At 41.7% G+C, this 16,442-nt stretch overlaps 1 protein-coding gene across 2 annotated transcripts; it reads right to left on the minus strand.

Moving 5' to 3' along the window:
• Positions 1 to 578: 578 nt before the first annotated feature.
• Positions 579 to 16,325, minus strand: si:ch211-257p13.3 (kinesin-like protein KIFC3). 2 transcript variants are annotated; one of them, XM_038711614.1, is made up of 21 exons: positions 16,054 to 16,325; positions 10,993 to 13,520; positions 10,685 to 10,810; positions 10,371 to 10,467; positions 10,062 to 10,219; positions 9,725 to 9,977; positions 6,894 to 7,066; positions 6,446 to 6,511; positions 6,013 to 6,150; positions 5,709 to 5,906; positions 5,322 to 5,495; positions 4,532 to 4,679; positions 3,754 to 3,884; positions 3,531 to 3,642; positions 3,273 to 3,454; positions 3,096 to 3,200; positions 2,846 to 2,976; positions 2,615 to 2,735; positions 2,404 to 2,533; positions 1,917 to 2,146; positions 579 to 1,795 (listed from the first exon to the last, which is right to left on the minus strand). In XM_038711614.1, exons 3-21 carry the CDS (start codon positions 10,787 to 10,789, stop codon positions 1,670 to 1,672), a joined length of 2,778 nt encoding a protein of 925 aa, XP_038567542.1. In that variant the 5' UTR covers positions 10,790 to 10,810; positions 10,993 to 13,520; positions 16,054 to 16,325; the 3' UTR covers positions 579 to 1,669. The 2 variants fall into 2 exon arrangements, with proteins under 2 accessions (XP_038567542.1, XP_038567543.1); XM_038711615.1 differs by having other exon boundaries at positions 10,685 to 13,520.
• Positions 16,326 to 16,442: the final 117 nt, after the last annotated feature.

Consider the following 16,442-nt stretch of genomic DNA (forward strand, 5'->3'; position numbering starts at 1 on the left):
TGGCGAAAAGCGGGGTACACCCTGGACAGGTCGCCAGTCCATCACAGGGCCACACAGACAGACAACCACTCACGCTCACACCTAAGGACAATTTTAGAGACACCAATTAACCTAGGCTGCATGTCTTTGGATGTTGGGAGGAAGCCGGAGCACCCGGAGAGAACCCACACAGACATGGGGAGAGCATGCAAAATCACACAAAGGCCTGGAATGACCAATGTTCGATCCCACAACCTTCTTGCTGTGAGGGGACAGTGATAACCTCTGTACCACCACGCCGCCCCGTGGTCATATTTAAAATAAATATTTCTATAAATCCCATTTGTCTGGCAAAATGGCTTAATACATCTGGGAATGTTCACGGGATAGCTACCACAGCATAACAAATGGCGGACAAATTTCTGTTGTCATATCATACAGCCCTTCTAGATGAGGTACAATGGAGAATCAGAAAGGAAATGTAAGGAAGTGAGTGCAAACCTCCCCTGCTGCATTTGAACCAGGGACGTTGTTCTTACATGGCAAGCCTCATTATTTAATAGTTTTAGTTGCTGAGCATCCAAACAGGGAAAAGACACTTTTTAAATACATCATATTTATTCAGAAAACTATCTGAAAAGTTACACCCTAATCATCATGAAGTGACTGCTATTGTAATTACTGCAACATTAATGTCTGGCTACACTTGAATCAAAGATTAGCTTTGATTCAATGGGTGATAAATACAGGAACAATGATGAACAGATAACAATAAGCTGCTTTTGATATGACATTCACAAGTGATATCTAATGCAAGCACCTAAATACCTGTTCTGGACTAAAACACTCCTTTCACAATAAAGTGCATCTTCTGTCCACATAGGCCCAAACTGTCTTCTCAACAAGGAAGATATTGCACTGCGCATTACCACTCTTAATACAAGGCCACCTGCTACTGTCGTTATCTTTACTCTTTTCTCAAAAGGCAAAATATTCTCTAGAGAAGAAAAGAAACAGCGTACAGTCACTGCTCTTCTGAAGTTCACAAAAACTACACTAAAATGTGACTTGTGTGTCATTGAAATGGTTAATAGCCCATACCTTTGCTATAAAACAGATTCTCCTACCACACTACAACCTTCAAAAATATACAATATCAGAGATGAAGCTCACAAACTACAGACATTTATAGCCAGGTGATTAATACTGCAAAAACGGAAGTGTTGATATTGTGGCTGTGGAAGCTTGTTGAACCTATTTGAACATGATGCTGTTCTAAATGCTGTGATCAGGGAGAAAAGCCTCCAGAGGCTGTTAAATTGTGGATTTTGGTATTTAATAAAAGGAAACGTCACATATTACTCCGTAGGGCAGGCAGAGGATGTTTTGGCACTCAAAGTGGAAGAATAAATATTCCTGCATGCAGATTATCTAATGGTAAATGGTTAACACTTGTCAGAAGCAGAAAATGGCAAGGAGGAGGCCAATATCCTCAAAACCTATCCTCAATCAAAGGTTGGCTTTCGGGTGCCACACAGACCTCCACAGATTTAGCCCTTGAGCAGGATTGCTGTTGATCTTGTTGATATTGTAGCGTGATGGTTGGTTGGCAGGGTGGGTGATAATCTGACTGGTGCATTCATGGCTTCCTGTCGATTACTGCAAACAGGAAGTGGCTGATTCAAGGCTGTCAGTCGCACAGTCCTCCACCAGATTCAATCTTCCTGGCTGCAGGACCCAGTTCCACCTTGCACACCCTTTGGGCAAATTTCAGTGAGCACAGTGTCTCTCCCACATTGCTCTCCAGAGCAGACACCTTTAGTAGAAAGGATGAAACAAATCAAGGCTCATAACAAGCATCAAAAAGGCCCAAAAGGTAATTTACTGTAAATATGTAATACGGCTGAAAAACTATATTTTTGGAGCAGTGATCTCACCTGCACAACCATGACAGTCTTGCTGCCTTTGCCCAGGGAGTCTTGTAATAAGTACGTAAGGCGGGAGTTCCTGAAAGGGATATGAGTCTGCCGAGCTCTCAGTGCCTGAATTACGTCCCCCAGTGCCAGCAGGGAGCGGTTGATATTTTGGGCCTCCTTCAGCCTCTCTCCCTCTGCTCCAGACTTCCATACCCTCTCCGAACCAGCCAGGTCCACCAGGTTCAACTTGCCTGAGGAGAGAAAAGTTAAAGGTGAGACAACGAAGACCGTCATCTCTGGACCCACATCCTGATCAGAGGCTTCTCTTTTGTGCTTCTCTCTGCTCTCTTTCTCGACCTTCCTTCTGCTTAAAGACTGCAGATATCCACAGAGGTATCCCTTGGCAAATATTGGATTCAATAAGGAATGTCACATCTGATTCATATTTACATTAGGTATTACTATGGAGGCTTTGCCTGTAGAAGGGGAAAATGCATGAGAGACTGACCAGTGGTTTTGGACCCGGTGGCGAGGTCAGTTCCCTGAACGGTGATACAGAGCAGAGCGTGGGAACGGGAGCTGTGCTGGTTCATCTGAGTGCCGAAGGTGATCCTGTTTCTTCGGGCTGTGGCTAAAATCTGAACAAAAACTAGAATAACTCACACCAATGTAATGATTTATTCTCAAAGTGAAGTATGCATCGTTTCAAACACACTCACCTTCTTGATGTGCTGAAAGCTCTTAACCTCAATGACCCTGAGGCCCGGGACGTGCAGCTGTCCTGTTCCGTCCGGGTTGATCTTGATGTCCAGTTTCTCTCCGTCCTTACTGAGCAGGTCTCTGAAAAACAAAATATAGCACCAACAATAAAACAACCAACATAGCAGTAGCAGTAAATTGGGACAAACACTGCTAAAAGGCTATCTTTAGAAAAGTTCAGCATACTGTACCTTAGCACCTCGTTGTAGATCTCCACAGAGCTGACAGTGACAGTGTAAGACCACATGTCCTTCCTCTCTTCGATCTCACTGAAAAGATATTTCAGGGCTCGCTGGTTGATGCCTGGGTTCTCCACACTTCCCTGAAAATCAAATCCAATGTTAAGGACCGAATACCTGTACTGATATGTGCAGTGGCTACAATAATCCAACTTCTTTTACCATTCTGGCCCCAATAATGGAGTAAAACTACATAGTATACCTCCATTGTGTATGTTTTTCCAGAGCCAGTCTGTCCATAAGCAAATATGCAGACATGGTAGCCATCGATGCAGGACGTCACAAGAGGCTCGATCTCCTGAAAGACCTGATGAAACCAAACACTGTTAGAGGTCTTCTTACAATTACATTACATGAACGTGTTGTTCAGTTTCACTACCTCCTCCTGTGTGGCTTGAGGGTGGAAGACCTTGTCTAGTTCAAAGATGCGACCTTTTCCTTTGTTCAGCACATTGAGCGAGGACTCGTTGTTGGGGTCCGTCGTCACCACCACAGACTGGCCCTCCTCATGCTGGTCCTCTTTCAGCACAGGCTTCACGCGACACAGCACGCGGATGTTACCTAAAAAGCAGAAGGCCCAGTTAATGACACAGATTTTATTTTCAGCAGTGAAATTTATTTCGTCCTCTCTGCATACCTTTAAGCTCCACCAGCTGCTCGTGGTACTTCCTGCGCAGTGCGACCTCCTTCCGATATTTCTCCAGTAGATCTTTATTGGCTTCAGACATCTCACTGATAGCTGCTGAAATCTGCCAAAGACAGACAGCGTAACACTCTTTAGTAGCCTTGTCAATTTGGTCAGATTTATCAGTCCCCTAAATACAGGGGACTAAGTCATGAGGCGATGTCACTGTACATACCTGTTTTTTTGCTTCGTTAATAGCTGCTCCGTAAAAGTCAGAGAAGTTTCGGACCTGGCTCCTCAGACTGCTGTAGTCTGTCTTTATGGAGCGTAAAGTGGGAGGGAGTGCTGTCAGACGCTTCTGCAAGCCTGACAAAAATAAAAACCCATGTAAAATCAACCTGAAATACAGTTTTGTCTCAGTAAATCTATTTAAAGGAGTAGTTTGACATTTTTGAAAATATGTTTATTCGCTTTCTTGCCAGGAGTTAGGTGAGCAGGTTGATACCACTCTCTTATCTGTGTGTTGAATTCAAGGCTACAGCAAGCACCCGGTTAGCTTAGCTTAGTATAAAAACTGGAAAGGGGGAAACAGCTAGATTTGGTCTTTTTGGTCTGTCCAAAGGTAGCAAAATCTCTCTGCCAGGTATTCTAAATCTTACTGTTTAATATTTTGTGCGTTATCTATACAAAAGCCTTTGGGGTGGTGCTGATGGCATAGTGGATAAGACACCTGCCCTTGGTGTGAGAGACCCAGGGTTGAAGTCCACTGTGATACACCAATGTGTCCCTTAGCAAGACACTTAACCCCTAGCTGCTCCAGAGGCATGCGACCCCTGACATATACTGTATAGAAATTGTAAGTTGCTTTGGATAAAAGCGTCAGCTAAATAAATTAATGATTATTATATTTCCTAAAATGTCAAACTACCTCTTTATAGATGTAAATTCAAATTTCTGATGTGCACAAACCAAGATCTCTTTGATTGTGGGTTTAATTATTTGGTGTAACTCACTGAAGAATTGGTCCTGCAGGTTCTGAAAGTGCTCCGCTGAGCAGTTGGCGGCTGCCTTCACAGCTTCCTCCTTCCTCTCCTCCAAGTGGCCAATCTCTTTCAGCAGCTCCTCTCTCAGTTTACTGATTTCTCTCTCATATGCTGCAATCTGTAAAGGGTTCAGCCCAGCAATTTGTCAATATGCCAGCTCAAGTGGTCCAGGTGTGCAGGTTCAGCTCTGTCAATAAAATTTGTCAATATAAATTGATCCAGGTTGCGAATTTCCAGCTGCGATGTGGGAAATGTCCTCCTTCTGCCTTTGATTTTCCCTCCTTTGATCATCTGTTCTCTAAACACGGTGTGGTTTATTTACCCCTCTGGACTTCAATTCTGTCTCTTTCATTTTTTTTAAATAAAAGTTGATGGCATCTGCAGGACCATCTGGGACTTGTTTCCAGTTTCCTTGCCTCTTAGTGGCTAGCAGCCAACAGTACTAATTTGCGTACTGATGGATATGTAGCATCATTATGGAGCATTTTTGAAAAAAAGCCCGGATAATGGTTCACCTTACAATTTATGTCCGCGGCCTTGTTGCTGGCTGACATGAGTTCAAAAGCTGGTGTAGCACAATTATTTACTTCTAAAAACATTTCATATACTGTATCACCCAAGTACAAACTGTTTTAAACTGCATGTTAAAAGCAGCCCATTTGGGTGTGTATTACTGCGTGTGTTTACTTCAAACAGACAGGACAGATAACAATTCACGCCAAACTAGTTACGCATGAACTCTATGACCTCTTTTTGATACCTTGTGCTGCAGATTACAACTGTATTCATCGGACTTCCTGATTTGTTCCTCCAGCTGCTTGCACCGCTCATTCTGATTGGACAGCTTTTCGGATAGCAGCTCATTCCTCTGTCTGGCTTTAGTCAGATGCTTTAATGTTGCAGGTGATTCCACCTCCACAGTCTGGGTGACATACTGAGAGAGAAAACACGTCTGATTAGGGCTATCTTCTCTAATAACATAAAAAATAAGGTGACAATGAGTTTTTAGTTGCAATTTTGTTCATTATTCCTTATTCATATTAAACACTTTCAGTTCAGTACAGATTGTAGTGTGTTAACAAATCTCACTCTCAAATTCATAAAAAACATCATTATGTTGAATGTCAAAATCTAAGGTAAGTCTTACCTTCACCACTGGCTCCTTGCCTCTCTCCCTGTCCAACTCCAGCTGCAGCTCCCTCACTCGGTCCTCTCGTTTCCTCAGCTCTTCTCCTCTCCTCCACTCACTTTGTTCGCTCTGTCGCTCCAGGTGTGACAGCTGGTCAGCACGCTGCTGAAGGCATATCTCCAGCTGCTGCACTCTGCTGCGGAGGTTTTCATTCTCCTAGCAGAGCGCATAAAAAAACTAAATTACAGCTATTTGTGTTTGCAGTTACCGAAGGCTGCCTCGGTAACACAACGAAAAGCTCTCAGCTGTGCTGGTGCATCACCTTGATGAGCATGGTGCTGGACTGGGAGGGGATGGTTGACAGCTGCTGCAGGAGGCCTTGGGTAACGCTCAGGTTCTGTTTCAGACTCTCATTCTCTGCTGACAGACACAACACCCGCTTCTCCGAGTCTGTTGCCCCCTGTGGAAATGAAATATGAGGTTCAGCATAACAATGAGAGATGCATCAAAACAAAGAGTTCTTCACCATGTGAATTCCTCACATACTGTATATATCCTTGTAGATGAGTGTTTCTTCATCATGGATTTATAATTAGGGTCTTATACAATGCATTCTGAGCGCTGTTTGGTATTTTTACAGTATGGCATTACCTTCAGTGGCTTTGGGAATACACTGTGGCAGCTTTGCTGATGACATGTCATGGAAAGTGACAAAGACTGTGACAAATCATAAATCAATAGTTCACAGCTCTTACGGTGGCTGTTCTCAGTCTTGACAGCTCCTCCTCGCGCTCTTCTATGCAACTCTTGAGCTCATCAATCTGTGCAAGAAATAAGTTACTAAAACAGGTTTTTTATTGAGAATATAGACATGTTCAAGTTGTATTATTTTTTTATTTAAACTTTTTTTTTTTTCCCCAGGAACTCTCTTGAGATATGTGTAGTAGTTTGTACAGAGTCACATAAAAAATTTACAACATTCAACTACAACATTCACACTAATGCACAATAACATAGGACCTGAGAGGCATCCTGCATTTATGTGCATGTAAATTTATTGTGTCTCTCCATAAATTAAAAACTAATATAAATTCAAATTCTCTTCTCTCTTCTACTATTAGTACTTTTTGGAGACTTCATAATAGGCAGGCATTTTTTTAATTGATAGAGCATTTGGGATTTAACTAATATGCAGCATCATACCTGCTGTTGAAAGGCCAGTATGCGAGAGTGTCTGTCTCTGTCCTTCTGTTCCAGCTGTGAGTGCAGCAAACGGAGTTCTCCCCTCAGCTTACTCCTCTCACCCTGCAGACCGTACAGAGACTCAACCAGCCTGTGAATCCCGGCTTGTGTCCCTACATCACTGCTGGACTCACCTGGAGGACATAAATCAGTAAAACCATAAATCAGCCTCTCCATCATCATTGCAGACGTGGTAGTACTAACAGCCAAATAACTTTAATCATATTTGGACCCCTGCGATGGACTGGCGACCTGTCCAGGGTGTACCCCGCCTTTTGCCCGATGTACGCTGGGATTGGCGCCAGCCCCCCCGCGACCCTGTACGCGGGATAAGTGGTTGACGATGGATGGATGGATGGATAGATATTTGGACCCATGTTAACATTAGACCACCCAGAAATAGTAGCAGCCAATATACTTTGAACTTTTCTGACCTGTATGTAATCTTTTCACTTATGACCAACTTCCACACTACCCTTGAATGCTTGCGAGTGTGTGTAATATTAATGAACATTAAGTATGCACTGAAAGCTGTTTTATACACTACGAAGTCACCGTTCATTGCAGTGAAGCTCACATTATCGTTGCCGTGTTTCAACTCTCAAGTCTCCAGGGCAACTCCACAGGCCTATATAGGATTACTCCTGCTTCTCATGTGCCAAACCAAAAATTCACATTTATACGAAGCAACAACCTGCTAAAACTCCTCTATTGTTTATCAGGAACCTGAGCAGCATGGCCAACAGCATTTTAATCACTTTCTTTCTTGTAAATGATTCATCATGCTCTGTCACCTCTGATTTTCATTGCTAATTCTATAAACACACCATGTCAGGTTTGCTGTGTCACAACGGCGCACGGAGAGGTGGTGTTGCAAGGAACAAAAAAAAAAATGGAAGTTTAGAGCTATGTATTAAGGGTGTTGATAGAAACGTGCTTAAAAGAAAGAAAGAAACAAAAAACATTCCACTCACTTTGAATAATCTTTCCTTCTTAAATCCTGTTCACATTTTTATATGGCAAATTACGGTATGAAAACTGTAAATGAGAGCACAAAACATTCTCATGTATATTAATTACATCACCCAGTGGATGTACATATATTGTGACGAGCATGTGAACATGGCTTTCTTTGTTCATTGTCCTCCTAGTCCATCTTCCTCCATCCATCAGATGATATAATCCAATCTGAAGTCTCCTATCGACTACCTTTAGTCCCCTGTGCCATTTCCTGCCTCTCTTTTCACACCAACCTAATTTGTGTGGTTATTACACCTCTGATTTTCATTGCAGGACCATGAGCTAATTCTATCAACACGCCATGTCAGGTTTGCTGTGTCACAATAGCGCAAAAGAGAGCTGGTGGTGCCAGAAACAACAAAAAACATGGAGGAGAGTTTACAGCTGTGCATTAGGTGGTATTGATAGAAACGTGCTTGCAAGAAACATGAACAATCTATGAGCTGTTCTGGTCTGCAGAGGCTGTGAGATAGCTTTGTCCATTTATCCAACATATCCAACAGCAGCTTGAGAAAAAAAACATATTTCCCCAAAATGCACTAGTGGTGGAAATTCAGCACAGCATTACTCCTCCAATTAGGTCTGTACATTGCATTACAGTAAACAAAACAGACCAAACAGCCTTGTAACACTGGGACAAGGACTCCGGGCTATTTTTAGTCCAATACAAGTACACGTGGCATCTTGCATGTGCCAGACCTTGTAAGTGCATTTGCAGGGAATAAAACAGCGCTCTCAGCCATGTTTAATTTATGACAGAGAGAAACAGAGTCTCTATCCAAGTACCAAAGACCCTTGCAACATAATCATGTATCTTTGTTCTGTGACTAATGAGAGTCAGCACGCATGAGGTCATCTGCTCACACACCTCCACACTGAGATTCATATGGGAAAAAAGAGGTCTGGTTATCGTACATGTTATCATACATATTGACTTATTTCTCTGAGGTTGTATCAGTCAGCTTCATGTCATGCACTTGCTAACGTGCACAGAAAAGTGATGTTAGTCAGGGTGGCTGGTATGTCCACGCTTCTCCTCTGAGGTCAAAGAACCATCTGGTTTAAATTTGAAACATAGCAGATACCAACAACAAGCTTTGAGGTCAATCGCAGCTGTAAAGCGTTAACCTGGCCTCGGTGACATCACGAGACTTACACCCACATAAATCTAATCAGTCTGCTCCTCTGCTGATGACTGTATTCTTATAAAAAGGTGTACAGTGTGTCCCCTAGCTGCAAAGAAATCTAATTTTGCATGAGGAAAATCAGTGATGTGAACTACGGAAGACACTGTCGTAGGAATGAATGATGAAATTTAAAAAATAAAAACATTCCACTCCCTTTGAATAATCTTTCCTTCTTAAATCCTGTTCACATTTTTATACCGTAATGAAAAATTACAGTATAACAAAACATTCTCTGTAATTAATGTATATTAATTACATCCCCGAGTGGATGTATATCTATTATGACGATCATGTGAACATGGCTTTCTTTATTCATTGTCCTCCTAGTCCATCTTCCTCCATCCATCAGATGATCTCATCCAATCTGTCGTCTCATATCGACTACCTTTAGTCCCCCTGTGCTCTGCTTCTCTTTTTACACCAACCTAAACTGTGCAGTTGTTAAAAACGCCACATGACCACCTTCATCACCCTTACACTCACATGAAAATGTATACCCATCCCCTCTTCCACTTTAATTTCACCCTCCCCCACCCCTTCTTTCCTCTCTCCTCCCACTCTGCGACCCTTCCCTTTCTCTCTCACCCTCACTCGGTGGACTGGGGGTCTGCTGCTGGCTGATTGCCTCCTCCAGGCTGCTGATGATGCTGTTCTTATCCCTGAGGTGCTGCCGGTAGGACGCTCGCAGGGCCTTCATCTGGTGGCGGTGCTGGACGCGGTGCCTCTTCAGCTGGACCCGGTACTGGTCGGCCTGCTGCTGCAGCTGCTGGAAGTGGGAGTACTGCTCCAGAAAAGTCAGCAAGTGGGACATCACTGCCACCAGGGGAGACTCTGACAACTGGGCAGTACAGACGCACACATACACACTAAGTTTAGCAACACATAAGAAGCTCCTATTTGGGGAACAGCACAGTTTTGCTACCTTTCCCGTTGTTTCCAGCTGAACGTGCGAGGCCCTCCTCTTTTCAGCCTCTTGTTTGAAGGACAAAAAGGCAGCAAGAGGAGTGCATGCTGGGATGTCAGGGCCATCTTTCTCATCTTCATCACTCTGAGACATTTCATCACTGTCACTGCTACTGCCTGGATAACAACAAATCACATAAACAATAAAGAGTGAAGGAATGTATGTACTAATGAATCAACTAGTTAAAACTATCCATATAATACATGTTGTCATCAACAGTCTTTATGTTGGACTATAAATACTCTGAAAAGCCATTTGAGCACTCACTTGACTCACTAAGCCGAGCACAAGCCTTTTTCCCCAGTTTAGAGGTGTGGCCATCTTTCCTCCTGCTCCCTGTTTCCATGGAAACAGGACCTGGCTCCTGAGCACAGCAACATATACATGAGGGTCAGATGGTAATACACACGCAAAATATTCACACATTGCATACGTAGAAATGCACTGCCAATGTCTACACTCTTTATGACGGGGGCTATATTGGATGGTCATGTGGTAGGTGACGCATGCATGATCCCCCTGCAAAAAATGTTTTCCTGAGAGAAGATCCCTGAGGCTGGACATGATGTGGCTAGACATACGTCTGAGGAAGCTCCACACGCCCCCTCCAAGGCTTCCACCTCATCCTCCTCCTTCTTAAAGACAGTGTAGAAGATGTACACTAAAAGAGAGTAGAAGGCGTACATCTCCACGCTGTCCAAGAGTCCCTGTAAATGACAATCAACCTCAGTATTCACACACCTTTCTCATGGTGCAGAAGAAAGCGGACAAAAATTCTACTTCTTACCCTGATTATATTTTAACACACAAGAATAATAATTATCAAAGGATGCAAGATGATGATCCTGGTCTCCCCATCCCATCATGCATAATGCTTTATCTTCTTTACCTGATCACATATCTTCTCCTCTTTGGCGATCTGACATTCCAGTCATTTGTATTCCCCTTTCACACTTTCTGTGTTGTCAATGACAAATCCTCCCATGCAGCGCTTGTTCTCTGAGCTGCAACAGCATCCCAGCTCCTATGTGCAGCTCCTGTGTGACTCCCTCTCTGCCGCTCTCTCTCCTCCCCTTTCTCCTCCTTCTCCTCCTCCTCTTCTCCACTTTGCTCCATCTACAGGCTCCATCTGCAGCGAGGATGCTCAGTGCAGTTTCTTAAAGCCGCTGCAGTGGTGGAATGACTGATACAGTGTGGAGAGCTATTGAGCTGGGGGGGGTTCATAAAGATCAGAAACTGCAGACTTTTGACTTTATCTTCCTTTAGTTAATATTAACAATTTCTGTTAAGAAAATAGCAATAAAATAATAAATAAAAGTACAACATCTGACACTTCCACATAGCCCCTCAAAAAGGCGTGAACTGAATGATGAATCAGTACAAAAAAGCACAGTCACTACAATTATCACACCCAAGACTCACAAACATGCACAAAATGAGTGTGCACATCTTAAAAATATCCCTTGTCACCTGTGCCCTGACAAAGGTATTGACCCACAGACAGGCACCGAGCCATAGATACTTGTACGTATACTGCAGCAAAACTGCTGAGGCAGCGGCTCACATATCTGAAATCCTGAGAGAGAATCTGCAGTGGGCACTACACATCTCTGTAAAGAATATCAATATCTTGCAAGGACAACATGGTGGACAAACAAAGTTATACAGGCCTCATTTAAGTGACGGTGAGTCAAACAGATGAGGTCATTTCTGTTACTGAAAAAAAAGGAAGTAATACAAAAGAAATATCACATTGGCATAATGAGGTAAGAACGGGCCAAGAGCTCAGACCACTGCAGATATTTAAACAGTGATACTGCTGAGGCTGCAAGAACACATACGACCAGACTCTGAGGCAGCTGTTACTAGAGAGATGTGTACAGGATGTCAGTGGCCTCAGATTAAGTCCAGCCAGTTAAACATTCTTAAAAATGAAAATGCATCAGAATCAGTTATTTTAATATTAATGTTTTCATTGTTTTGCTCAGGAATAGTTTGTAATCTGTCCTTAAACGTCCATTTGTAAATGCATGTTATACTTTAGTGCACACAGCCTCCAATTCAGGAACTAGAGCTTCAACTAACGATTTGTTTTTCATTTTCCATTAATCTATCAATAGTTTTTCAGATTTATCAATTAATAATGTCATTTATAAGGCATTAGAAAATAATTTAAAATGCCGGTCATAACGCAGAACCCAAGGGGAAGTCTTCAAATTGCTTGTTTTGTCAGATTAACACACTTGAAACCAAGGATATTTTTATTAGTTCCTCACATTTGAGAAGCAGGAACCAGCCATCGTGTGGCATTTTTGATCAATAATTAGTAATTGCATGATTAAGCCACTATCAGAACTGTAGCCATTTTTTGTCTGGAAACTTTCATTAAAAGATTTTATTAGTAGTATGTTGTGTTGAACGTTGTCCTGTCTGTTCTGTTGCACTATGAGCTCAACATGGCAAATTCCAAACAACATTTGTTGTATTGGCAATGTCAATAAAGTTAACTCATGTCAAGTATTCTAATAAATGTCCTGAAATGCTTTTAAAGGGATAGTTCAGGATTTTTGAAGTGAGTCTGTATGTATCCATATTCAGTGTAATTATTACCTTAAGTAGATTTAAGTAGAAGCACATCCTCCTCTGTGTCAGTACAACTCCATGCTTCTCCAAACTGGTGACACGCCAGCCGCCATCTACTGCAGGTAAAACTATGAGTATTGATAAGTACCTCATAGAGCCCCACTTCAAAAATTCCAAGCTATCCCTTTAAGTTAGACACATTCATTTTTGCATTGACCCAATTCGTCATTTGGTACTATGTGGCAGTCCATAAATATACACAGATCCTGACTAATCATACAGATGCCTACTGAACTACATGCCTATGTTACTTCGGTCATTCACATCCAACAGAAACTTGCTGAGGGCTCGTGTGGAGGCCCAACAGCCAACAGACATGGAACATTTTAAAAGCCACTTGATGAGTCCCTCAGTTGCAGCTGGAGAAATGAGTGCTGCAAAAGTGTTTGTTCCGACCCCCGGAGCCACAACCAACGGGAGACTGAGGGCCACACCGCCCAAGGCCCCTAAAGCGTTAGCTGCAAATAGACACACTATCAGGCAGCAGGACAGGGAAGACACTCCCAGGCAGCGTGTCATCATTGTGAGAGCATCTGCTGAGAGCCAGTCATACAGCCCAAGCAGCAGACAGGAGCCACACAGGAGAATATGTGCCGTGTTGTGGTCTTCACTGAGCCACAGGAAGTCAAAGGAGACCAGCGCCGGAGCCAGAACCTCACTGGCCCACTCTGCTTCTTTCTGGATAGAAGTGAGGTATGAGCTGGAGGGATGCAAGATGCAAAGTGCTGCAGAGAGTCCGAGCAGGAAGAGACCTACTGAAGAAGCCCTGTGATCCTGCAGAGAAGTGAATGCAGAGTCAGTAGCACAATTACAAAGGGAGACATTTTATACATGCATTTATTTATTATCTTATTTATAACTAAAAGTAACAGAGATCTTAGCCACGGGGTGTTAGGGATACTTACATTTATTATGTATCACACATAGTTATGACAATTTAGCTGCAAAATAAGCAATAGTTAAAAAACTTGAACTAAGCAGGAAGGTAGGTATTACAGTTTGTTTTTTTTATCGCTTTGGTACTATTATCGCAAGTATGTGGTAAAATTTCACAACTTTTAGTACAAAACACCAAACTCATCACACTTATAACATCCCCAGTCTTTCATTCAAAACTTGCCATTGTGCATTCATTTGGATTGTAAAAATCACCCACCACACAAGCCATTGATTAAAAAAAAATATATATATATAAATATATATTTATTTATGTATTCAAAATATACGTTTCTCATGGAAAATCATGACAAAATATAGTTTAATCACCAAAACACAACATAAGGATATCTTTTCAGTTTAGTCGTTTTAACTACCAGTGAATCCAATGATAAACAATGCAAGATACATGTTTCAAATCGTCTTAGAAGTGCTGAAAATAGTATGCTACAGTACTGTAAAAGACAGATCACACAGTTTTCATGTTAGGCAATACACTTTCATTACCCAACATTTACAGAATATATCATTTCCATAATATCTATCCTATATGTAAGTCAAGTCAAGATCAAGTTGTGATCAATGAAGACCTCCTCTACAATCATTTATTTTTCCAGATATAACATAATACTTTCTATAATCAAATGTACAGTTACAGTAAATAAAACAAAGTACTGTAAAGCCAGCTTCATCAACAAAAATGTACTTGTGATGGTTTACATCAGCATCAAGCGCCATCGCCCTCTATATATATATATATATCATATATATATTTTGGTTAGTTCTTTTTACAGTGTAGTTTTAATATACATAAGTAGGTGATGCATCAGATAGTAACATTAATACAGTATACAGTGCTGTACCTGAACATATTCAGCCCTCAGCTGTTTCACCCGGTCATTGTTTCTCTCAAAAGCCATCAGGTATATTTGTTTCATTGATAGCTGCTGCCTCTTCATAAGGGCTACTGTTGGTAGGCTGATGGATGCCACACTGGCAATGGTGTTACTGTTCTCCTCAACTGCCTGCTTTATTACTGACAGCCGTATATCATTATTGGCCCTCACCATTTCCACCACTGCCAACTCCTGCTGGTCTGTCAGCACACAGCCACAGCTGTGGGGTTTTCTGTCAATTCTTAGCATAGACAGAATATACTATTGATAGATCATACTGTTAGAATACTGTAACATGTTGAAGAAATGTGAATTTGAAGATGAATTTACATGCATTACAATTTACAGTACTGTAAATATAAAGGTAAAGCACAGTATACATCCTCCAGACTTACCGGTTTTCTTGCCAAAAAGTGTGAATGATTCAATTGACAGTTGATCTTTTTAGATTTGGCTCAACTAATCTGGCAGCCTCTGCCATGGCAAGCCCTTGGCTCACCACATGATCAACGATGATAGCCCAGACTTCACTAGAGACAACAGTTCTGCCTCCCCCTCTCTGACGACCAACCATTCGACAGGCCCTTTCAACACCTCTGTGACCTCTCTGAAGTTGCCCATGACTGCCTCTCTGACCTATCTGTAATTGCACATGCCCACCTTTCTGATGGACCCCTTGTCTACCAGCTCTTCCTCTTCCTTGCTGTCTATCCTGCTCCATACTGAAAGATATTGCCAGTGTTTATACCTCATCTTTTAATGGGTGACCAATTGTGGTTACGAGATTAAATCAATCAGCAATAATAGGTATTCATGTGTTAGGTAAGGTTACATGTAATTTAAATGTTCATACAAACACATAATTTATGAAGCTTACAAACCAATTTCAAATCTATAGATTAACCAAATAGTTCAGTGATTAACCATTAAGATCAGTTGGATTAAGTGTTGGTCAAAAGTATTTATGCAAATCAGAAGAGAAGCATATCAAAAGTATTGTGAGCATTTCATTGTGAAAGACAATTACTTCATATGAAAGGTATTTCTTTGATGACCCACTGGTTAGGTGTGGTGAAAAAGTTACTGTGTAATATTGTGTGTTGTATTTAGTCAACTGAAGTTGCTTTGAATTTTGTACTAAGAGTTGTGAAATTTTACCACATACTTGCGATAATAGTACCAAAGCAATCAAAAAAAACTGTAAGAAACAAAGTAATAGGCACGGAACTAAATAGTCATGCAGTCAATAAAATGTCAGAAAACCTGCCCATGACGATTTCCCAGAGCCTAAAGTAAAATATTGAAATAGCTTGTTTTGTTCAACCAACAGTATAATATCCAAACATAAACAAATTTAGAATAAGAAAAGGCAGAAAATCCTCACATTTGTCAGGATGGAATTAATCAACTAATAGTTTCAGCTCTGAAAGTTAATAAATTAGATCTTTATTGGCACTACAGTGAATGACTCCTACCTTAAAGAGTTTGTAGGAAGAGTACAGTGCTGTGCTAGACAACATGATGTTGGAACAGGATGTTATCCAGTCAGTGCCACAGGACGCCATTGATCCTGAGGACGGGGGCAGTTGGTTCTATTGAACGTGTCTGAAGTTAACTACTACAACTGAAGCATTTATCTGAATACTGGCAAGTATTTCATGAAATCAACAAACAGATAAGCACAAAGGACCAAACTTAAAGCAGGAACACTTTCGCACGTTTGTTTTTACACGTGACAATTCCGGATATAGACAGTGCGCAGGCCCAAAACATGCATTCAAAGATACTCGTAAACTCTGCCACTACTGGATAAAAGGAATTAATTGTAGTTAAGAATTAGACGAATGTTTTTGAGAATCACTTG

The sequence above is a fragment of the Micropterus salmoides genome, unplaced genomic scaffold (assembly GCF_014851395.1).
Source record: "Micropterus salmoides isolate LMB-PRFRI ecotype aquatic unplaced genomic scaffold, ASM1485139v1 Ms_hic_scaffold_11, whole genome shotgun sequence".
NCBI lineage: Eukaryota > Metazoa > Chordata > Actinopteri > Centrarchiformes > Centrarchidae > Micropterus > Micropterus salmoides.

Excerpts from the sequence above, each read along its gene's own strand:
- si:ch211-257p13.3 (XM_038711614.1), bottom strand. The coding sequence starts at position 10,789 with ATGTACGCCTTCTACTCTCTTTTAGTGTACATCTTCTACACTGTCTTT. Across the intron at positions 6,151-6,445 it reads CAAGACTGAGAACAGCCACC|GGGGCAACAGACTCGGAGAA; the intron begins GTAAGAGCTGTG and ends TCATTTCCACAG. Across the intron at positions 1,796-1,916 it reads AGACTGTCATGGTTGTGCAG|GTGTCTGCTCTGGAGAGCAA; the intron begins GTGAGATCACTG and ends TTTCTACTAAAG.